Source organism: Dreissena polymorpha, chromosome 5, assembly GCF_020536995.1.
Source record: "Dreissena polymorpha isolate Duluth1 chromosome 5, UMN_Dpol_1.0, whole genome shotgun sequence".
Lineage (NCBI taxonomy): Eukaryota > Metazoa > Mollusca > Bivalvia > Myida > Dreissenidae > Dreissena > Dreissena polymorpha.
The window spans coordinates 27,536,993-27,563,285 of NC_068359.1; the positions used below are offsets into that span (position 1 = coordinate 27,536,993).

A 26,293-nucleotide genomic window follows, 5' to 3' on the forward strand; every position below is an offset into this window, starting at 1 on the left:
ATTTTAAAAAGTGCTTGTTCCAGACAAATCTCTGTGCGTAGGTTGTAATTTTGGTATTGAAAGTGTCGTTAAATCAATTTACCAAAACATACTGTCATGTGTGGCGTATTCTGTAATAATTATAATGTCAAGTAAAATAGTTGAATGAAAGTCATAGGATTCCAATCCGGGACCTCTTCGGGTCAGATATAACGCGATTCCTCTGTGTCTGTCAGGCTTAAATACTGTTCAGCCTATTTAAAGTTATATTATGGGCATCTCACAATTTATAGGTGTATATCGCAACCGTTTTTATTTCATTTGTGGTGTTTTCACTTCATATACAATAATATTTGTTAATGCAGCATCAACATACTATAATGCTAAAACAATACCCCGGAAAGAGAAAAATAATGCATTTGAACATGAAAATGATTCGATTTCAATGTGAATCTAAATTTAGTTCTAGTGCAGATTCGTTCATACGACACAAGGACACTATTTTGTTGAACGTATCATTTCGGCTTAGAGGACTGGGTGACTCATGTAAAATATCGAATATAATATATTTTTTTATAAACAATTAGAAGAAAGATGAATTGCAGATAATTGGTCGGTAACCACATTTTAACTAACTCTTTTGGTTGTTAATTCTTTTCAGCTCAAATTAACAGTGAAAAATGCCCATAATATCACTTTTAAATGCCTTGTAAGAAAATACACGTACTTTAAAAATTATCATTACAATGCATTCCAGACGCTTTACTCTATTAATAAATGTATTTCCTTTACAGCCCAACCGATTTTTACAACTAACCTCCAGATCTGAAAGGTTACGGTAATACATGATTGAATTAATACCTTGACGATTTTGGGAGTAAATATTTCAGGTTTTTTTTGTTTTCAGTTATTCATTTAACATATCCAGACTCATCGGAAAGTTACAGTCAGGTCCAGCTGTTGAATCTTCATACTAGAATTCAACAACTGACCTGTAAGTGTGATTATGATTCTTTAGTTATGCATACATGCATTGCACTCGACAACACCGTCTTCAAATAGTGATGCTTTTTGGTATTTTATTTCAGATGTACATCGATGATGAAGTTACAAGCTGGACAAGATATGACAGACGCAAAAAACTGAATCGCCATGGTAACGGTTATTTTATCGAAAATTCTGCTATTACCGGTATGTGGTTATTAAAATGTATTTAACAAATTACAAAATGCTTGCTCGTTGTAATAATAACGCAATCAAAAATATAATAATGCCCCTCTCCATTGCTTCGTTTATCATCGGTTACCTTCAGTTGTTATCGGCTATCATCGTTAACCTTCAGTTATCCTCGGTTATCATCGGCTATCATCAGTTAGCATCGTTCTCATCGCATTATTAAATATACCCCTTTGCAGAATTCAATAGTAGTATAACGATTCTTTGACAAAATATATACCGGTAATTTAAATGTATAATCAACAAAAAATGTTCAATATATACAAATAATCAGATATCAGGCATTAAACTAACGAAAAACGCATTGAATGTTTCTACGCGACTCTTGATGACATGACACTTGATGAAACTTCTGTTGATATGAGCACCGTTCTGTGAAAACGTAGCGTTTTGCATGTGCGTAAAGCGTCTTCCCAGATTAGCCTGTGCCGGTCAAGCGTTCACTCGCCGTATGCTGTTATATGGAGTTGTACGACGCAGATTTCTTCCTACATGGACTAATGACGAATAGCGTTCCACTCTACAACATAAAAAATCAACATGTTAATTAAACAACACTTGTGTTGTTGATGTTTAAGGTTTTTTTTTAAATTTTATTTTGTGCTTTTTTTTGAAAGTAAAGAAATACTTATATTATGAATCATTTGGCTCGAAGTTCGTAGCTCTCAAAGTTTTTTGTAGGTCCACGCGATTTCGTGCAAATGGGGGTCGTCTAAGAAATGCAAGGGGGGGGGGGGGGGAACAGTGCACTGCAACATGGTATTTAGCCGTTGATATTTCTCTTAAACGCAATCAAGATAAAATGCATAGTGTGTGTGTATAACGTCTTTATAAATGCACCGGGAGACTCTCATAAAGGGCCATCACCCCCTAAAAGACTTTTCGGCTGCATTATGATGTATAATGATAGATACATAAGACCTCCCGTATTAGACTTCACGTTGGTCGAACGTCTAATGCAAACAACGAGTACTAGAAGTCTATACTTGAGAGTGGTCACAAATCATTCGAACCCCTGCTGACAGTGTGTTACCAGGAGGACACGAATCTGCTAAAATAATTTAGCCGCGCTAATAAATTCGGGGCTGTATGCAGTCCGCACGTGCTTATCAGTGACGTCTCTTTCCGCGTGTACGATATTTTTATATCAAAGTAAGTCCTTTCTCAGTGAAAATCTTAGCGAAAGGCGGAACGTTTTGTCCCTGATTAGCCTTTGCGGACTGCATTATGCCCTTTTTTTGCAAAGCGCGATTCAATACGCTAACTTCAGACTGCACAGGCTAATCTTTGGACGACACTTTACGCACATGCATTAAGTCCCGTTTTCACAGAGCGCCGATGATATTGTTCCAGGTACCTCACCTTTATGTATCCAGGCAGGTTGGACCAAAATCCGTAGTTTGGCAAGAGTTCCTTCCCCTCGGCGCGGCGCACGAATTTCATGAATGAAACACCGCCGATGATGTAGATGAGCAACAGGCAAGAAAATCTGTGGACGGCAATCAGAAAAATATTATAAATGAACAGGGCTCTTGAATATTTAACGTTTTCAATACAGATTTTATCAAATTATGAAACCTCAGAAATATTATCAGGAGATAATTTATGTTTACTGATTTTGAGGAGACCCTAACCTCACACTCGGCCAGTGCTGCCCTATTATTTATTACAAAAATATTTTTTTTTTTTGACATTTGATCATTTATAAATCTCTCATTAAATTGTAATTAATTTATTCCTTATTGTAGACATTTAATTTTTTTAATGGTTTAACAACAATGGGAATAATATATTCTAACAAATATAAATGACATATAAATTAATACGCAACAGGGAGCATTCCAGATACGTCCGCATGCTCGAAAGTGCCCTTTTGACAAAACAAAGCTCCCTGCCCTTATCAAACCCTAGCTGGAGAACTGCTTGGCCCATAATGTTTCGTGAAACATTGAAAAGTAAATAAAAGTTAACCTCATATCAACACGATTCAGATTCAATAGCAATAAACAGGCAAGACACTTCAATTTAATGAGCAGAACCGTGACTTTATGAGAACGGTAATTGTAGTAGATAATTAAATAAAAGATAGGCGTAAGGGATATGGTGTCCGCCTAGCGATCGGGAGGTCACGTGTTCGATCCCCACTGTGGGAGCGTTCATTAGATATCCCCCATAGACATCAAGTACTGGTTCTAGGCCCAGGACACGGACTCGAGAGCGTTTCAAATAAGCCTTAGGTTTTCTATGCAATCGAGCTAAATAAATAGGTTGAACTAAACTAAACTAAGGCGAATTTACATAGCGGTTGTGTGATTCAATCTGTGTCCATCTTTAGCCCCATAAAATAGTTAAATTATTGCAAATTAATAACACTCGTATAGCCCAGTTACTATTAAAATGTTACGATCAACCATATTACCGAGACTCATACGTGTTTCAGAGAGAAATATCGTCACAAGATGACCTACTTGCGTCAGTAACCGTAAAGTTTATTCCGTAGTGATAACCACGGTGCCTATACCACGTGACTTTTTAAGATCTGTGTTGGGGAATAAAGCGCGACCCAGTTAAGATTTTTAATGATGCCTTTTTAAATATTTCACCATTTTTAATGGGATAAAGTGGAGAGCCCGCTCATTCGTTAGAGTTTTCTAACGGTATATTGATCTTTGAAAACAAAGTATTTTTTAGTAAAGTGCAACCGCGCGTTTGTAATATGAAGTGTGGGGACTGATCCGACATTTTCTAACCGTTCAAACGCGCGGTTGCATTTTACTGAAAAAAAATTATTTGTTTGAAAACATCATGATACCTATAGAAAACTCTTACGAGTGAGCGGGCTCTCCACTTTATCCGATTAAAAATGGTGAAATATTTTAAAAGATATCCTTAAAAATGTTAACTGGGTCGCGCTTTATTCTCCCAACACAGATTCGAAAAAGTCACGTGGTATAGGCACCGTGGTTATACGACTCCTCGCTTGATCAACCTATTAATTTTATTATTGGAATATCATATTACCTATTGAAGGATCGTATGTTCAATCGCTTAATTGATAGTTTCAATATGTATGTTATTAGCAAATTGTATGATATTGATCATTAAATGCTCAAAAACCTTGATTAAAAAATGAATCTAATTCTCGCTTTGAGAAAACCGGGCTTAATGCATGTGCATAAAGTGTCGTCCCAGAGTAGCATGCGCAGTTCAACACTTTTCGCATGTACATAGTATTTTTGTTTAAAAAAATTCTCGTTCAAACAAACAGCCAGTCTATGCGGAAAGTGTCGTACCTGATTAGCCTTGTGTAATGTACATGCTACGCTGGGATGACATTTTACGAACATGCATTAAGCCTGGGATGACATTTTACGAACATGCATTAAGCCTGGGATGACATTTTACGAACATGCATTAAGCCTGGGATGACATTTTACGAACATGCATAAAGCCTGGGATGACATTTTACGAACATGCATTAAGCCTGGTTATTCTAGGGAGATGCTCATATTGTATCTTTATATAGGACAATATTTTATGAACTTTTCGAATTAGCACAGTATTAAGTGTCGACCTATTTTTTACCCTTCTGAAGCCATGTGTAAATTGCTTTAAGAGAACAGCATAAAACCATAACGGCCTGCACGTACTTCACAGGCTGTTCAGATTGTATGCGGTCTGCTGCTCATTAGTATCTCATGGTTTGGACATGTAGTCTTTACAATTTAATTTAAGTAATAAAGGTATTCAATTCCAATTGATTTCTAAGGGACTACGTGTACACGCGTCAAAGTGTGCGCAGCACAGGATTAGGTGACCCGGAATAAAATTGTTCCTTACATAATGAGAAACACCACTCCGCCACTAATCCCTCCTTCTCCCCCTCCTCCTCCCCCTCCTCCTCCTGTACAAGATTTCAGCGGCCCGGCCTCGTTACACGCCCCCGGACATGCGCACACCGTCTTCAATGTCAGCGTCTGTAGGCGCGATCACAAAAATCTCTCTTTTCATGGCTTGCATAAACTTATTTTGGCAGTAATAAACTTGCATACTCTTGTTTTGGGAGTAATAAACTTGCATAATAAACTTACAAAAACTAATTTTAGGAGTTATAAACTTGCAAAAACTTATTTTGGGAGTTATAAACTTGCATAAACTTATTTTGGGAATTTTAAACTTGCATTAACTCATTTTGGGAGTTTTAAACTTGCATAAACTTATTTGGGGCGTTTTAAACTTGCATTAGCTCATTTAGGGAGTTTTAAACTTGCATAAATGTAATTTTGAAGTTTTAAATATCCATTAACTCCTTTTGAAGTTTTAAACTTGCATAAAGTTATTTTGGGAGTTTTAAACTTTCTTAAACTTCTTTTTGAAATAAAAACTATGATATGTTTATCTCAGAAGTTCCAAATTGTCAGTCATCAAAACTTGTATCAATGCTCAAGACTGTCATTATCCTACACATGAAGTCATTACTTAAAAAGTAATCATTTAAAGGGAGGCTCCGTTTAACATGCATAATACATAAACATTTACGAAAGGTCTTAATTAGCAATTGTAATTGGCACAAAATATTGGTGTTTGATGAGATTGTAAGTGTATGTTTGTTTATTCTGTTAGGTTTCATGATCAATACATACACACGTTAAACCCAGCAGCTTGAGTATTGCTTTGAGTGGGTAAGCACACTTTCTATTGTTGTATGTTATGTTTCGTTCCGCATCATGGAGCAGTAACGCATATGTTTTTTTTTTTTAACTGTTATTCAATGTACATGTACATGATATTATTTTGAATCAATATTTCAATATCTTTAATTTACCTAAATCGAATGAGGTTTTATTCCTTATTCCTCATACAGTGCTGAAAGATTTGATGACACATTGAATTGTGCATTTTAATTCTTTAAAAAAAGGTTTGTATGAATGATCTCTAGTTCTTTTCAAGAATAATATCCCCAGATTTCAGTTGGGAATTCATATTATTTACAAACCGATAAAAGTGGATGAAGTATTATGTTACCGTGATCTGAAATTGATTGTATTGTATTGTATTGTTTTATATCAATTTCCGTTTTTAAATAAAGTTAAACCAAAATATTTGAATGATGTGACGATTTTAAACCGTTCTCCATATAAAGTAAAGTCACAACTTGTAAATGAGTATTAATATGCATGTATTCATACATACAAGTGATAAACATATATTTATACGGACGTATGAGTGGATGAGTGATTAACATGCGTGTGTACGAGCATATGAGTGATAAACATGCATGTGTACGAACATACGAGTGATACACATGCATGTATATGTACATATAGGTGATAAACATGCATGTGTTCGAACATATGAGTGTTAAACATGCATGTACACACACAAACGAATGATAAACAGACATGTCTACGTACAAATGAGTTAAGTCCAGTAGCCCCCTGCGCAGTCATTATGGGTTTACATGCATGTAAGTCACATACCAGCTGCACTGTTGTGGCGCTGCAATTTCAGAAAATGATTTCATTAATTGGTTTTACTACCCACAATGACCTCACAGGGCTGTCTAGAACTCATATGTACGTATACATGCATGTGTATGACATGAATTTATGTATGTATGCCTGTTTAGCACTTTAATTAATGTATGCATGAATGTTTATCACTTTAATTCGTGTATACATGCATGTTTATCACTTGAATTCGTGTATACATGCATGTTTATCACTTGAACGTGTGTATACATGCATGTTTATCACTTGTTTTTATGTACAAGCTATTTTATATGTAAATATGATTGATAAATGTTCGTGTATAATGTATAAGAGAGATATTAATGCACGTATTCATCAATACAAGTGATACGCATGCGTGTATACGTACATATGATCTAAGTCCAGAAGCACCGCCGCCCTGCGCAGTCATTATGGGTGTGCATGCATGTATGTCACATTCCAGTTGGACTGTTGTGGTGCTGCAATGTCAGAAAGAAATTTCATGCAATTCTCTTCAAAATCTGTAACTGCTTGTATGTCAACAATGACTGCGCAGGGCTTCTTCGCTTCGCTTCTCGATTTAACACTTATGCATGTATGTATACATGCATGTTTATCACTTGTTTTATGTACAAGTTTAAGGATATGCATATATGACTGATTAACTGGAATTGTTATGTATGTATGCGTGATTCATATGAATGAATGTAACATACATATGTGTTAAATCCAGAAGCAAAGCAGCTTATATCGCTGTCCCTTAACTATCAACAATCATCAACGGTAAATTTCAATAATTGATTTTCGTTCTGGGAAAACGGGGTTTAATGCACCTGCGTAGAGAGTCGTCCCTTATTAGCCCCTGTGCACATACATTTGGCCCGGTTTTCCAAGAGCAAGAATCACACCCTGACTGACCCGACAATCGGGTCAGTTTTCGCTACAAAATGACCCGGGTTCAAACTCCGAAGAAATATTTTTTCATGTAACTTATTTTCTTAATATTGTTACTTTCCGAATGATTTAAAAACCATAGTATTTTTATACATAACATTAAATTTAATTGGAAATAAATGCTTCACGGATTTATGTTAACAAAATAGAAAACGTCACATACATATGTGAACAAGTCAAAAAAAATACGTGTATATGTGAAAAAAGTCAAGCAACTTCATGTTTACATGTGAACGAGTCTAACAACTTAACGTATACATCTTAACTGAGAATTTTAAGGTCTTTATCAGATAGGAGACTTGCTTGTATAAATCAAAATTAAAGCACATTCTTAGAAATTCATATTTAAAGAATATTCTTATGTCAATGTCTAAGAATTGATTGATGAATACGAGCCATGAACGTACGTGGGGAGTTAATGACCCGCACTGTATCCAATCAGAACTTACGTGAGGAGTTAATGACCCGCAGTGTATCCAATCCGAACTTACATTAGGAGTGCATGACCCGCGGTATATCCAATCCGAACGTGCTTAGAAGTCCATGACCCGCGGTATATCCAATCCGAACGTGCGTTAGAAGTCCATGACCCGCAGTGTATCTAATCAAAACTTAAGTGAGGTGCTCATGACCGGCCGTGTATCCAATCGGAACTTACGTTCGAAGTCCATCGCACGAAGTAAATCCAATCAGAACATAAGTTAGGAGTTCGTGACCGACCGTGTACTAAATCAGAACTGAAGTGAGGAGACCATGACCGGCCGGATATCCAATCTTAACTTGCGTGATAAGTCCGTGACCAGCCGTGTATCCAATCAGAACTTACGTGTGCAGTCCGTGACCGGCCGTGTATCCAATCTGAACTCACGTGAGTAGTCCATGACCGGTCGTGTATCCAATCAGAACTTACGTGAGTAGTTCGTGACCGGGCGTGTATCCAGTCAGAACTTACGTGAGTAGTTCATGACCGACCGTGTATCCAATCAAACCTTACGTGAGTAGTTCGTGACCGGGCGTGTATCCAATAAGAACTTACGTGAGCAGTCCGCGACCCGCCGTGTATCCAACTTCCAGACCGGAATCTCCCGCGCCAAACTGCGCCGTCTGCTGGTCCCCAATGTCACTCGACTGCTCGATAGTGTTAGTCTGTCAAGCCTGGAGCAGACGACACATTCCAAGAGGTTAAAGGCTACTTTACACTAAATCAGTTTGTATCTTCCGGCGACCATTCGAATGAAGTGACTATTTCGAAAGAGTCAATTTTCTCTTCCGCTTTAAAAGTGATTTAGCGATCGTGATCATGTTTTTTCTGATTATTTCATGACTACATTTTGAAATCTGTTTATTAGAAACCTGCTGTGGTGATCCCTATATTGCTTAAAGCTCGATTGTTCATAGTCGGCTCGGGTGCTTCTTAAACGTACCCCGGGTACTCTTATGTTAACTACCATTTTATCCGGGTAGGAAAATATACTAAAACGTATCCGTGAATACTTACGCAAAATTTACGTTTAATAACATTATACTTAATCATTCGTTTACCAATTTTAATTAAAGTTTTAGACCTGCGATATGACTTTTTGATTTTCTGTTGTTCTTTTTTGTTCGCATATTTCCAATGATATTCTGCATCCAAAATAAAAAGGAAGCCACAAAAAGTCAGTTTTTTAAGGCATTTCATTCCAAATTACAGCCTGTTTTTTTTTCAAAAAGAAATTATAACCATTTAATTACACATGTCGGTCCTAAGAACATGAATATTTGTAAAGCAATACTCAGTTTAATAATTAGTGAATGCAAAAATAATTTAGACATATATCTTTTCAGCTCCATATTAGTATCGCCATCTTTTTTGATTTCGACCAAATTATAGTAGTTTTACGCACATACTTGGGGACAGTTCGAGATGACTCAAAGTTTCGTAAAATGGCGGAATTTACTACCTCCCGTTCACATTGCTTATTTTCCCAATGTCAGTGTTTTCCTCACAATTTTGCGACAATGGCGCGTAAACAATACTTTTCCCAATAAGGCAAAAAAAGACAATCGCTGGAACCGAACAGTCCGGTCCGGGCGATGTTCATTTTCGAGTGAGTCTACTTTACGGGTACATCGAAACAAGGTAGATATGAGTAAACAGAGCTAATCTTAAAGGATTCGGATTTTTAAATGTTTTTTTATATGAGTTATGTAGCTCCTTACCTATTTTATAAGCCATAATGGAAACCATCTCTACACTGGGGGCTGACGAGGTCAAAGCGTAGTCCGTTTCGCTACGACGTCAGGTATATGTTTTACTACGAAAACATTGTGTAAATACACTACTTAATCAGGCGAGTTTCATCTTTTCTGGTGTTAATGGATTAGAGAACGGAACATCCAGTAATGGTAGGTACTTATTATCAATAAAAACTAATAACAAATGCGCATAGTTGCAACCTTTAAGTTTATTTTGAGCTAAAATCGAAATATTTTGATTTGAAGCAATGCATAAGGTGGTTATTCTGTTAAAATAGCCAATTAATGTAACTTAAATTAAATAAAACTACATGTTACTTTGATTCAGTGTACATTACACATTTCAAAGTACAAAACAGGTTACGAACATGTATTTTAATCATTCAAATGGTTTGTTTCGAACGAAATTACAAGTCGCTTTATGTATAGGTTTCGCACAGAGTATGTATTGGTTGCGCAACGAAGTACAAATATAATGTATAGGTTGCTCAACGAAGTTACTGTATCCATTTCAGGACATATCATATGCAGTTTGCAGTAACTGCAGACTGCCATTTCCCAGTGCAAAAGATGCCGTGCTTCACTGTGCGCATGAACATCCAAACGAAAAGGTTGAACCCGGTGAAAGCCGGCAGAGTCCCGGCAGAGTCCCGGCAGAGTCCCGGCAGAGCCCCGGTATACCGTCACTACACCGGCACTCACCGGGGCTATACCGGTTCAGACCCCGGCAGAGCTGAGGCAACGCCCCGGTTTAACCGGGGACAACCGGGGCTCCACCGGAAAAGTATTCAAATGTTTAATACATCCGGGATGAACCAGGAGTTACCGGGAAGGACCGGCAATGACCGGCTTGGCACTGGAAACAACCGGGACTGCACCGGGAAAAACCGGGACGGCACCATCAGAGCACCGGTTTACTTATGTAACGTAGCCACAAAGGGACTCTGCCGGCATTCACCGGGGCTCCACCGGGGCGTTGTCGTAGCTCTGCCGGGGTGTTTTTGGGCCCCGGTGGAGCTAAGGTGCCGTCCCGGTTGTTCCCGGTGCAGTCCCGGTTGTTCCCGGTGCCACGCCGGTCGTTGCCGGTCCTACCCGATGACTTCCGGTTCATCCCGGAGGTATTAAACATTTTAATACTTTCCCGGTGGAGCCCCGGTTGTCTCCGGTCGTCCACGGTTCATCTCGGTGGAGCACCGGTTCATCCCGGTGGAGCACCGGTTCATCCCGGTAGGGCCCCGGTTCATCCCGGTAGATGCCTGATCACGCACTGGGGCTCCGCCGGCATCATAGTGAGACTGGGCCTTAATCGCATTGTAACACGATGTAAATTTACCGGCCGTTATGTACGCAGTAAACAATAACCTGTGACAGAAACCCACTGCCACACCTTTACAACAATATATTGATTAGGCAATTGCGGATTTGTGCCATTGGGGTCCTACGTTCCACACCTTACGGCTGTTACAGGAGTGGATTTTACAGGTAAAACTATGTATACGAACATGAAATTCATCTCAAAATTAGTTGACGATAACCGATTTTCAATAAAATCGCTTTGATATATACAATGCAAAAATCAAAATCCGTATGAGATCAATAATGATCGAAGTTGGGACATTGGATTTACTTTGACATAAGCAGAGTTTCGAGATAAGCGAGTTGGGGATAACGAGAATCGAATGTTATTTGATAAAGAGTACCGTATGCTGAAACCTATCGTCGGTTTCTATCAAAATGAACGTATATGGGATTGTCAAAAGTTGAAGATGCGTCATTATTATTGAGACCGACGACATTAGGTTCTCGACTCTCAACTGTCATCTTATATATGGATGTTCGATTTTAATCGTTTCCTTTGGCCTAGTCGTGAATTTAATTATATAATAATAATGTGCATTTCCATGTCGACTGTGCGTCTCGGGTCATGTTGTGCCGTTGTTACTACCTCTTCCTCAAAGGAAACATCCAACCACTTTATGACTCTGTATTAAAAAACAAAACTGTTCTTTATTTTGCCTTTGAGAGATAACCAATACGTCTTCTGTGAGAAACGCATACACGCTAAAGCGTTGTCGTAGCGAGGCATATACGTATACTGTCAGCGACATGATCATGCCTATTAATAATATTTAGCCTTTATTTCTGATAACTGGGTCACCCTACACATTTCTATACACACCAGTGGCTTAACGATACATAGATCAATATGGATATTGTAAAATTAAATACAGTTGTAAACCTTAATTGCATTTTTTAAGTTAAACTTGACTTCGGTTTGATAAATCAGCGGTATATTTCAGGTTTAACCGCATAAACCAGACACATCTTGGATTATAATTTGATGTAACAGACCTATGAAATGTCAATGTGCTTAAATTCAGAGTTTTGTTATTAGAAAAGCATAATCTTACCCGTTTTAAACACAATTTTCGACTAATCCGTTCTCTATGTCATGTGTAACAATGTTTTCGTAGTAAAACATATACCCGACGTCGTAGCGAAACGGACTACGCTTTGACCTCGTCAGCCCCCAGTGTCTACGACGCTTAAATTTTAGCGGAAATAAAAATTATTATATTTGACGTTTGACATTATAATAATGAAAATAATGTGCGTGTGTTTGCTGTTTTTTGTGTGTGTCGCTGCTTGTATATTAAATATAGATCATCTCGATATCAAAGTGTTTGTTTTGTTTAATTTGATTCTACTTACTATAAATGATAACGTTATAGTTCCGAGTAATATGACCTACCAACACATATCGACAGATATAACAATTTCCTGTTGAACTGATATAAAAAATATATCTAGCAGAAATATATATCAGGCAGATATCAATGTAGCGGTATGGTAACACATGATTAACATACATGTTATTAATCAATTGCAAAGCTCAAGCCAAGGTTTAGGAAAATTTAAATTTTAATATGTAACTTGTCAACAAGCACGAGTTTTGCTCCACCAGCTTGAACAATGGCGAACTTTTAACCCATTTATGCCTAGTGGACTCTCCCATCCTTCTAAATTGGATCAATTTATTTCAAAAATTAGGGATGTCTAGTGTATTTTTTTCTATATTTAGAATATTTCTTACATAAATTCCTTTAAGCTAACAGCGTATACCCAGATGAGACGCCGAATCATGCGGCGTCTTATCTGGGTCTACGCTGTTTGCCAAGGCCTTTTTTCTAGACGCTAGGCATAATAGGGTTAAGGACAGAACAGAACATACATTTATTACGACTTGTGCATAGTACATCATCAGTCTTAACCATGCGATAGTACACATATATTAGAAGATCGAGTTCAGAGGAATTGATCATAGGGTAAATAGTCGTGTACATGAAATCTAACAAAATACATGACGTGGTTTGAAAAAACACAAATATTTATGAGAAAGGATGCGTATCATCTTGTAAATATTTAAGGAAATAAACCAAACTGGAAAATCAATTATCTTACGCATACCACATGCCAATAATAATAGTTAGACATAGAAAACAAACACTGTGTATACTCCAAATATGATAGCAAACAATCGGACAAGTCTGTTTTACATGTGTATAAAGATACAAATATATTTTAGTTGTGGAAAATAAATATGGAAAATGGATCATCTAACAAATATCAAATGGATACTGGTGACCACGCATGTCGTATAAATGTAAGCCAAACCATGTGTTTACTGCGTGAAATAAATATGCCGCGGTCTATGAAAACGGGGCTTAATGAAAGCGCGTTAAGTGTCGACCCAGGTAAGCCTGTTCAGTCCAGACTGGCTATCATTGACAACACTTTCCGCTGTAATGGCTTTTTGCGTTTAAAGGAAGTATATTCTTTACAAAAAATCAGTTAAAGCGCAAAACGACCTTGCGGACTGCACAGGCTAACAAGGAACAGGCTAACAAGGGATGACAGGCTAACAAGGGACAGGCTAACAAGGGACAGGCTAACAAGGGACATGCTAACAAGGGACAGGCTAAAAAGGGACAGGCTAACAAGGGACTACAGGTTAACAAGGGACGACAGGCTAACAAGGGACGACAGGCTAACAAGGGACGACAGGCTAACAAGGGACGACAGGCTAACAAGGGACGACACATTTTAACAGAGTGCGGCTCAAATACTATGTTATGATGTATTTGATGTATTAAGAGAGCAAGATGCTGGTAGCGAAGCATTTAAGCATGTTTATATCAGTAAAAAATGATATATAGTGCGCATTTAACAGTTATATAATTGTATTTATAATGTATATTTGTAATATTTTGCGTATACAACAGTTGCAATAAATCATATTTATAGTTAATTAGTTCATCTATATTTATACAAATACTCTATTGCAGTTGCTGTGTTTATTTTTTTTTGCACATTTTTAATTGTTGTACGGCAAATGTTTTGAGGAAAAAATTGGTTATTAAAGCGAGATTATACGATTTGTTATATGTGTTGAATTGCTATATATTGATCGAATATGTTAGAATAACACAAAATAGGCAAGCAAATCTATACATTGAAGGCGAATTTCATAAAATGCAGCAAAAATAAATAAGCGTCCCGAGCCGATTGTGACGAAGATATTTCGTACATATGTTCCTAAAATAACCGAAGCATTCGTCTTTATTAGGATCAGAGTTAGTGTTCGTGTGTCGTATGAATAGATATCGTTGCAGAAATTTAAAATGAACCGTTAAACTAAATTTAGATTCACATCGTACATGCATGATAAACATGCCGGCGAATTCGACTGTACAGACATTTTCGATTTCAGAATTAAATATCTGGCTTATATACGACACTTTCCGCCTAAACTTGATTTTCGGTAAGGAGGGACTTCCTTGAAACTAAAAATACCATTAAAGCGGAAAGTGTCGTCCCTGATTAGCCTGTGCGGACTGCACAGGCTAATCTGGGACGACACTTTACGCACATGAATTAAGCCCAGTTTTCTCAGAACAAGACACCATTACGCACAACAATCGTCGTTTACGTAATTTCTTAACAATGTTACCGCCGAATTCAGAACTGCATCGTAAAACAGAACTGCATCGTAAAACACATTACAAATTTAATAATTTTCGCTTTTTGTGAATAAAAGGGATGTTTATTTCAGAAAATGCGTTTCGAGAAGAGGAACAAAATTATTATGTTGTAATTACTTTTAATTAATGTCACCTATACAGGCGATTCTAAGCACGTTAGAAGACTAAGGTAGACAAGCGACGTGACATCGCGTTTGACAAATACACATTTAAATGGGGGAAAAAACATGATTACGCTGTAAATTATCTTTCACGTGGCCGACTGTAACGTGCATGTAAATTAATAAGATGTCATGTCATATGACCATGATAAATTCTTTATTAATTATTAGAAAAGTGCCATCGCTCTCTCTCTGTGTTTTTTTATTATTTGCCAGAAATAAGCCAACAAATACGAGCGAAAAACTAATTTATGTGTTACGTCTTTCATCGACAGCTTAATGCGTTTTTATGGCTCAAAAATAGAGAAATCATTATTTTATGCCTATTGAGCAATACAAAAACAATAACAACATATCCATAAAAATGCATACAATGTTTATAGCATGCTCAGAATTATTAATATTGGCAATGAGTCAATTTATATTCGAGTGAGTGCGTGTGTGCGCGAGCGAACGAGTGAGCGATCGGTCGATCAATTTAGCGAGCGAACGAGCTATTAAGTTCGTGAGCGAGTGAGTGAGTGACTGAGCGAGTGAGTGACTGAGCGAGGGAGTTAGTGAATAAGCGAGGAGTCGAACAGTCGAATCAGAGAGGGGTCGAACAGTTGTATCTATTCCACGGTCTACATCAGAGAGGGGTCGAACAGTTGTATCTATTCCACGGTCTACATCAGAGAGGGGGTCGATATCGCACTAATGTCAAATCTATTAAATCGTAAATAACAATCAAAGCCACGAGTTTTAGGGAAGCCAAACCATGAACGTTTGAGGACGACCGCAAGTTATGAAGCGGAAGAGGTAAAATCTTCAATTTAATAATGGCTCCACTTTGAACTTCGATGACTCCGATGCCCTTTTTTATTTCTGTTTCGATACTGAAGCGGGAGTTCGATTGAAATAAATCACACATGTTTTCAATAAAAGACACTTGATTAGTTATTCATAATATTCAATCAAAGGTAGATACATGTATTTTCTTAACATCGATGGTTGTAAGACTACCTCCACATCCGAGAGATACTAAATTCAGTGCGTATTTACACAAAGAGATTGTGTTGAAATCATTGTTGCGGCGCAAGTGTACACGACACACAGATAGCATGAGCTTAACTTTGGGAAAACGGGACTAAATGCATGTGCGTAAAGTGTCGTCCCTGGTCAGTCTGTTCCATTTGCGCAGACTAGTCAAATACGAACATTTTCGCCTAATGGAGTTTCGCTAAGAAAAGGATTAACACGATGAAAGCGGAAAGTGTCGTCCCTGTGCAGACTAATCAAGGACGACACTTTACGCACATTAATTCAATCTGTTTCCCCAGAGCTGTGATCACATTTATAATAATATGTGTCGCGTTCTGAGAAAACTGGGCATAATGCATGTGCGTAGTGTCGTTCTAGATTAGCATGTGCAGTCCGCACAGGCTAATCAGGGACGACACGTTCCGCGTTTATGGTCTTTTTAGTTTCAATGAAGTCTCTCCTTACCGATAATCAAGTTTAGGCGGAAAGTGTCGTCTCTGATTAGCCTGTGCGGACTGCACAGTCTAATCTGGGATGACACTAAACGCACATGCATTAAACCCAATTTTTTTAGAACACGGCTCACATATCTTTGAAATCGATTTATCATGTTGACGTTCTAGATAAAGCATCCACTGCTTTTGATTTCAACAATAAAAATAATAAAACATGCCACTTTTCACTGAAATGTTGGCAATGAAATAACCTTGATTTCTTGCAACTTTTAAAAACTATTTATTGCCACGATTCGCTTGTTCAGAAAATACAAGCGTAACTGCGCCTTGATGATCTTTGATGCATGCGAGAGTTTAATATGTTTCCCTATTTATTTGACAATAAGAACTTATGTAATTGCACGCTTAAAAAATGGGAAAGATTTACTGTCTGTTATAATGTGTATTTACTAGTTTCGAAAGAGTTGATGACGATCTAATCATAGTTTACGTATCGAGACACGTGTTCGGCTGTAGATCATTGAAGCTTTACATGTGGTTATTGACCTATTACTGAATTCCGCAATAACAAAAACGCAAAAATACTAAGACAAACAACACGTTTCTTTAAAACAACCGATTTCCATCTATTTTGCATAAAACTTGATAACAGACTAAGTGTCGAAGTCTTAGTTTTAATTGTCAACATTAACCAAGAGATGTCGCATAGGTTTCACATTATAGGAATGACGAGCAAGCGTGTGCACAGGACAACGAAAACAAACCAACTTTTATTTCAACGACAAATCAGACGAATATCACATACATGTACATGTCATTGATACTTTAGCTATCCGTTTCCGACAGACTTAAGTACATACGTTAATGCGATGAAGAGAGGACGAGCGGAGTAAACGGGTAGATAGGACAAGCTGCATTCATAAATACAATTGAGCCGCGCTCTGTGAAAACGAGGCTAAATAAGTGTGCGTTAAGTGTCGTTCCCGTCTAGCCGTGCAGTCCGCACAGACGTATCAGATACGACACTTACCACGAAAACTAGATTTTCGCTAAAAAGAGACTTCCTTTAAACTAAAAAATAACATCAGAGCGGAAAGTGTCGGTCCTGATTAGCCAGTGCGGACTGCACTGGTTTATCTGTGACGGCACATTACGCACATGCATTAAAGCCCGTTTTATCAGAGACAGGCTTAATTGAACTTATGGCATAATAAACATGACCAGTGGGTGACCCGTTTGGCATTCCCGGACATTCGGCACCTCGCAAATGAGTCGGAAAGGACATTGGCACCCGATTAAATAACACAGTTGAATGGTCGGCAAATTTATGAGGTGCCGATCGTTGGGTAATGCAAAAAAAGCATTGAGCCGATTGTTCGGCTGCCGTTGTTCCGGATACCTTTATAGGCTTAATACTTAAGTGTTCTGTGTGTCACTCATTTCCACTTTAAATTATGTAAACACGATCAGTGACACATTTACTTTTTAGCTTTATATTTTCACTTCTGTAACAAGTTTTTAACTATAGAATCACATTTGCAACTTTTAGTAAACTACCTATGCGCGTGAAACTGAATCTTGACTCGAGCGCTTGTAATCACGCATATCTATCATTCACGAAAGGTCGCTGGATTGATGTCCCATAGCTTTATGCTTCACATTTTATTTTAATAACAGTCAAGTTTAATTTTTCAGGGTTTTTTCAGTGTAATTTGACTTTTTTCATAAAAAATTAATGCTTATGTCAAAGATCAGAGAATGTTCGCCCAGTTGCTGCCATGAAAGTTCAAATTGCAAACATGCTATAGAAGGAAAACAGTAGAATAAAAGAGACAAAGGGTATGATTAATAATTTGCAAATACGATCGCATCAGTCGAGCGATCGCGTAGCCGAAGCCAGAGGCGTTGTGTTGTTGACTTTCTCTTGAGTTCTGATGCATTCAAGTGGCCGCAAGAATTATGATAATTATTTTCATAATGAGACCCTCGCTTCTTTCATGATTATGTTTATGTATATGACAACTAAATGCTTATTAGATACACAAGATTCGTCGCTTGCTATGTATGGCACGTCGCTATCCCGGGGCAATACTATTTACTTGTTTGGGTTTGTATCCCTTTTTTAGCTAAGAAAATGCCTAAATTCAGATGTTTAAAAAGATATTACGATGCTATTTGATGCGTTAGTATGATATGGATGCTCAATAGTGAATACTAAGATAAAGTTTGTATAAAGACACCTCCTGCATCGCAGTAGACAAAGTTTCACTAAACAAAAGTGCACGAAAAAACAGTGATGCTACCTGGTTGCAAACAATAGCATCGTAGAAAACTTCGAAATCCGACAATGAAGTTATACAATTTGTGTTTTGCTTGCAATAACGTACTAAATGGCCAAAATATGTGCATCGTTCACGATTGGAGCCGAGTCATGCTAAACTGTGCATTGTGTGATATGCGCCAAGCGTAGCCCAAGACAAGCATGAGCATTCGCGCCGTGTAATCAAGTGCCTTAAAGGGACATGTTCACATATTTTGGCATGTATTGAAGTCTGTCATTAAATGCTTTATATTGATAAATGTAAACATTGGATCTAAAAAAGCTCTTGTAAAAAAACAACAAGAATAAAATTACAGAAAGAAAAACAAGTAACCCATAACTGCACTGATCTCTGGAGTAAAAGTCTACCGCTCAGACCACTCGGCCATCTGTGCTCATACCATGAGTGCTGTTTGAAAACTTTATATAAACAATCCTCGTAGTGTCACAAAATATAAAGACAACAACATGAACTCTTTAAACTATTCAATCGTTTCGCGTTGCAACGCTTTATAATATTCAGGTTTTAAAATTGTCAAAGAATGCATATAATGGATAATTAAGAGCATGTTAAATGTTCAGAATTAGGTTTTTTATCACAAATATCATCACTACAACACAAAATTTCGAATCTCAAACAATTTTTTCATTTTTTTCAATAAACCAAAACGTGAAAAGGTCCCTTTAAATCCACGAGAGGTTTCGTGGCCTAGTAAGCGGGTAAGGTACCTTCTTACCAGACTGCTCGGATGCGCTGGCTGGTCTTGAGCTAAACTGGCCGCATACGGTTAAGACCCATTTTCGCATGTCGCTCCTCATATTAACTATGCCGAAGCAAAAGCCCCGATTTTTATTTCAGACAAAGTTTGTAATTTTAATAGTTAAAAACTGTTACGACTATCTTCTTTGAAAGCGTTCTATATAATTGTATAGTTAACGGTTAAATTCAAACTCATACAGAACAAATTATTAAGTCATCAAACGCTACAATATAACTGCAATTTGAAATAAAGACTGCATTGAACTAGTTAAAACCACAAATTCCTGAACCCAATATTCCAGTCAGCAATACTATGTGTGTGAACATGAGACAAACACATATCGTTTACATCCATTTTTTACCAACATGCGGTCGTTTATTGTTATTTGTGAGATTTTGTTAAATATAACATTGCATATGTTTATTGCAAAAGTAACTTATCTAAAGACGAAGTAATTTATGCGATATGCGGTTTTGTTTAGGTAACCATTGCCAAAGCTATATATGCATGTGCCGAAGAAATTATTTAACATGTCATGTGAATGTAGGTTTACATAAACGGCGGGTTTTATCAACAAAATATCGACGTATTTACGTCTATAGATGTTTATCACAGCGGTAAATATTGGCTAGGCGTCGAGGACATATCTATATGGGGACCGGAGTGACGGGCTAAAGGGATTTTCACACATATTTGATACGTTCATATTTTATCTGCGCGTCCAATGCCCTCTGGCGGCTTGGCGTACTCTCTGGTCAGTCTGTTGCGCGAATTCACTTAATAAACGGCGACAGTCCTCCGTGGGGGATATGTTCATCCACTCATCATATGGTGTGAAATATTTGTATTCACTTTATTCACTTTGGCGTCATGAAAATATATGAACATGATAATAATGTTTACCACGAAAAACGTTCCTAACTTTAAAGGACGTATTTTAATATACAACGAAAATTGCCAGTTTTCAACAATTTTGTGTTTTACACTTAAACAATACCAACGACAAGATAGGGACATCAAACAAAGTTAATATAAAATGTTAGAAAATGCTATCGAGGTTCCCTATTAAGAATGGATAACGTCCAGCCTCGTTCTGGAATTCTGCGAGTAACGATACTTCGCGCTCTAATCAGTTTTTGCTTATTGTGCAAAAAGGTCTATTGCTGTCAGGTTAGATGATTTACACAATGATATATCTTAATACCACGAGACTTAATAATGATAACACCTTGATTTGGTACTTCTCATGATCATGACAAAGCGAATGCCGAATTCTCACTAAAGCAGTAGAATTTAAAATTACCAGTGCACTTTACGTTTCTCTGATGCCTTGAAGGTGAGTTCGTTTGCTGTAAAAGACAACAACAGCAACGTTAACACACGTTTGTGCACTCAAAGAGTATTGCAAACAATTAAGCAAAGCAACATATTTCCATCTAAACCCTTAAATTCCAATAGGAATTGAGGCTTGAAGAAAGCAGACAGACAAATAGACAGAAAGATAGGTTATTCAGATTTATACAATTGTACATTGTCTTCATGCTTAAATACACATACTATTCTCTGTCTCGAAACAAGGCATAACAAGATAACATTAAAGAATAAAAATACCAATAAATACAATCGATGGTAAGAACACCTAGGTTCTATCAAGGCGGTACTGAAGTTTAATGAACAGTATTATTAAGTATTGTATTTCTTTTAACAAAAGCTTCTTTAATAAATATACAAACATTATAAATTGTTGATTTGTCACATGAAACTAGTAAGTTGTGGAATTAATATACAGATGGGCTTATACAAAATGAACGGCTTATATAAGTTTTTCTTCACTTAGTGGCATATACACATTTAACTAGTATTCATCTTCTAAATCAAAGTCATTACAACACAGAAATAACTTGTTTACTTAAAAGCATACTTCAGGAATTACCGCTGCAAAATATGACGTCGGCAAGAAGTTCAAAACACTTGAGCCTCGCACTTGGAAAACGGGGCCTAATGCATGTGTGTAAAGTGTCGCCCCGATTAGCCTTTAGGTCCGTTAAGTTATTACGTTACGCCACTTTTAGCCAGAACTGGATTTTTGCTGAAAAAAATACTTCCTGTAAACGAAAACTTTCGTTAATGAGGAGAATGTCGTTGCATGTGCTGACTGCACAGGCTTATCAGGGACGACACTTTACGCCTTGATTTGATTTCGTGAAGTAGTCTTCCTTGAAATGTAAAAAGCAATAAATGCGGAAAGTATCGTCCTTGTTATCCTGGGTGGACTGCACAGGCTTATCTGGGAAGACACTTTACACACATGCATTAAGCCACGTTTTCAAAGATCGCTGCTGAATTATTTTCATATTTAAATTCCTTCATTTGAAAGCCATATGTACGAGGCACGCGTAAACAGACTATCAATGGCGTTCCATGTTTTGTTTGTCCGCGTGTTTGTTTATTTTGGAATCGATTAAGCCTTGCAAATCTGGATTTCAAATTAAGCGCGTCGCTCTGGTGGTTACAATACACTTAATGATCGCTTCATGTTGGGCTGTACTCTCTAAAAAAAATATCATAGTTGACAGGAAGGCAATTTTTACACTTTTTACCATTATTCGGGTGTTATCTTGCGAAGATAATGGTAGGGCATGAATAGGTGTTCACTACTGAATCCCTGAAATATGATACACTTGAAGACTATAGTAAACAATTGCACTAGAAAAGGTTACATTCCACTAAGAAACGGCCGAAAAAAAAGTTGCAAAAACAGTCGATTTTGATTTGTGTCAAGTTTTTTCTTGCTTTGTACATGACATATCTTTTTTATTGCATATATCGATTCCGCTTAGAATGGCCTCTAAGAAAAGGTATGGTTATGGGGGGTCTCTATGAGCAAAATGTTGCATTTATTTTCGCTCAAAGTTGTCGCTTTTACATTGAATTATATAGGGAAACTATTTAGTGTATTATGACCTAAACGCAAAACCAGGCCTAGTCACAAAGGAGCTGTTTTTACAGAAAATCATCATTTTTTAGTGGAATATGACGCGTTTTGGCAAATTTCACGGAATAAATGCGTTTGTTTCATGAATTTAAGGAGCATCGTGAGTTTTTAAGAAAAAAATACGTTTTCAGAGGAATATAAGAAAAAAAAAACGTACAAAAACTCGTCTTGAGCATTTCAAATCGCAACAATTTGTGCTGAAAGAGCTCATTAACACGTTTTAACAATTGTTTACTTCTTTTTTACATAGCTTGTAACAATATTCCAGTATTTTGACCGATTGTAATTATTTAGGGTAATCGTTTTACGCCTGAACGCCCGTTATACATCAAAGCTCCGAACGCGAAAGCCACATGGCTTATCAGGCGTTATAATAAAATGCATTTTCAAGCATTTCTACGTGAAAGATCGGTCTGAAAATTGGCATGCACATAGAAAATAGGTTTACAAGTATCGAGAAGTGCTTATTTTTCGCGATGTTAACAGTAAACGTTGTCTTATAGGTTACAATACACTAAATGTACTCTCATAAAAAATATCATAGTTGACAGGAAGGCAATTTTTACACTTTTTACCATTATTCGGATGTTATCTTGCGAAGATAATGGTAGGGCATGAATAGGTGTTCACTACTGAATCCCTGAAATATGATACACTTGAAGACTATAGTAAACCATTGCACTAGAAAAGGTTACATTCCACTAAGAAACGGCCGAAAAAAAAGTTGCAAAAACAGTCGATTTTGATTTGTGTCAAGTTCTTTCTTGCTTTGTACATGACATATCTTTTTTATTGCATATATCGATTCCGCTTAGAATGGCCTCTAAGAAAAGGTATGGTTATGGGGGGTCTCTATGAGCAAAATGTTGCATTTATTTTCGCTCAAAGTTGTCGCTTTTACATTGAATTATATAGGGAAACTATTTAGTGTATTATGACCTAAACGCAAAACCAGGCCTAGTCACAAAGGAGCTGTTTTTACAGAAAATCATCATTTTTTAGTGGAATATGACGCGTTTTGGCAAATTTCACGGAATAAATGCGTTTGTTTCATGAATTTAAGGAGCATCGTGAGTTTTTAAGAAAAAAATACGTTTTCAGAGGAATATAAGAAAAAAAAACGTACAAAAACTCGTCTTGAGCATTTCAAATCGCAACAATTTGTGCTGAAAGAGCTCATGAACACGTTTTAACAATTGTTTACTTCTTTTTTACATAGCTTGTAACAATATTCCAGTATTTTGACCGATTGTAATTATTTAGGGTAATCGTTTTACGCCTGAACGCCCGTTATACATCAAAGCTCCGAACGCGAAAGCCACATGGCTTATCAGGCGTTATAATAAAATGCATTTTCAAGCATTTCTACGTGAAAGATCGGTCTGAAAATTGGCATGCACATAGAAAATAGGTTTACAAGTATCGAGAAGTGCTTATTTTTCGCGATGTTAACAGTAAACGTTGTCTTATAGGTTACAATACACTAAATGTACTCTCATAAAAAATATCATAGTTGACAGGAAGGCAATTTTTACACTTTTTACCATTATTCGGATGTTATCTTGCGAAGATAATGGTAGGGCATGAATAGGTGTTCACTACTGAATCCCTGAAATATGATACACTTGAAGACTATAGTAAACCATTGCACTAGAAAAGGTTACATTCCACTAAGAAACGGCCGAAAAAAAAGTTGCAAAAACAGTCGATTTTGATTTGTGTCAAGTTCTTTCTTGCTTTGTACATGACATATCTTTTTTATTGCATATATCGATTCCGCTTAGAATGGCCTCTAAGAAAAGGTATGGTTATGGGGGTCTCTATGTGCAAAATGTTGCATTTATTTTCGCTCAAAGTTGTCGCTTTTACATTGAATTATATAGGGAAACTAATGTAGCGCCCAGCTCTATAGGGCTTGTAATTGTTATTTCATATCGTCAATATAAATGGAAAACAAGTCTGTTTGACGCTTTACTTTTTATTTCTCTGCCATTTAATGCCTTGTTAAATAGCGTCAAAATTCAACGGTTACAGTTCTTGGCATAAAATGTTAACAAATAAACAATGTGTCTTAACGATTTGAGTGTCCACGTCGTCTTTTAAAAGGGTTACAGTCCACTAATAAATTAAGTGCAATGACACAGGCTTATTAAATATAAAATAGTAGCAAAAAGCGTAAAACAATTTACAATTGAACTAAATATGTTTCTTATTCTTATTCAGATTTATCAATGAAACGTACTTTAAAAATGATCGTTTCCGTTACTTAAATATTTCGCTTAAGATGTTATGCGACAAGTGTTTAAAGTTATGAAAATTTTAAGTGTGTCCCTTAAATAGCGAAAACCGCTCCTTTTATACCCATGGATGGGCAAAAACCCCAAACTGCACTAAGACCAAATAAAACCCACTTAAAACCCGTTTTTGTCCCATCCCCGAAAATGCCCAAATAATGACCAACAAAAAGAACGCTCAGTCCCAAAAATAACCCATTTATGGAACGCGCTCCATGGATACCAGAAGGAAACGGGCAGGAACAGTCGCCATATTGGAAATTGCTAACAATCTATCAAAATTACTTAAACAATCAATATTTGACAGTGAAACCTACTGAATTCATAATAGAGAATGATCTTTTCATGTTTTCTCCGCAAGTTACAATAGACCAGACGATGCAAATAAGGTAGAATTTAACCTACGTCCCAGCATTCAAGACAAAATGGTGGAACACATGTTTTTTTTGGGAACGTCTCTTTTCCATTGTCTGAAATGTCTCTTTTCCATTGTCTGCAAAAAGGCAGTGAAACACCAAATTACGCAACATTTTTTTTTATTCAGCAAAACAGTTCAACGCTAAATAGTTTGTGCATGATGTTCAAAAGATTTAAGTTACATTTAAAAGCGAATACGTTTGTTCGTAATATGTACGGTACCGACGGACTAATACATTTAAAACAAAAAGTCTATTTTTTCAGTTCTTTCCTTCTAGAAGTCTAGCCACGGCGTGAGAAAAAAATATTTCAAATTGCATTCGTTAGCACACCTCATCCTTTACCACTAAAGATTATTTTAAAATCGAATTATTGTTCTTGACTATAAATAGTCTATAGTCTTTACTAAAAGTCGAATATGGCCACAGTAAATAACACTGAAAATCGCACCATCTTTCATTTCTGAAAGTCGACTATGGCCACAGTAAATGGCTCTTAAAATGAGACCATCGTTCATTACTGCAAGTCGAATATGGCCACAGTAAATGACTCTTAAAATAACACCATCGTTCATTACTCAAAGTCGACTATGGCCACAGTAAATGACTCTTAAAATGACACCATCGTTCATAACTGCAAGTCGACTATGGCCACAGTAAATGACTCTTAAAATGACACCCATCGTTAATTACTACAAATCGACTATGGCCACAGTAAATGACTCTTAAAATGACACCCATCCTTCATTACTACAAGTCGACTATGGCCACAGTAAATGACTCTTAAAATGACACCATCGTTCATTACTGAAAGTCGACTATGGCCACAGTAAATGATTCTTAAAATGACACCATCGTTCATTAATAAATGTCGACTATGGCCACAGCAAACGACTCTTAAAATGACACCATCGTTCATTACTGAAAGTC

The 26,293-nt window shown here is 36.9% G+C and overlaps 2 protein-coding genes across 3 annotated transcripts in view; both read right to left on the minus strand.

The window, feature by feature from the left end:
• The window catches only part of LOC127880592 (uncharacterized), a 232,727-nt gene that overhangs the window by 109,408 nt on the left and 97,026 nt on the right, over positions 1 to 26,293 (minus strand). The gene's annotated exons all lie outside the window — the stretch shown is intronic.
• Positions 1,033 to 8,804, minus strand: LOC127880602 (cation-dependent mannose-6-phosphate receptor-like). The gene is made up of 5 exons (XM_052427921.1): positions 8,698 to 8,804; positions 7,096 to 7,186; positions 5,056 to 5,192; positions 2,578 to 2,704; positions 1,033 to 1,735 (listed from the first exon to the last, which is right to left on the minus strand). Exons 2-5 carry the CDS (start codon positions 7,135 to 7,137, stop codon positions 1,673 to 1,675), a joined length of 369 nt encoding a protein of 122 aa, XP_052283881.1. The 5' UTR covers positions 7,138 to 7,186; positions 8,698 to 8,804; the 3' UTR covers positions 1,033 to 1,672.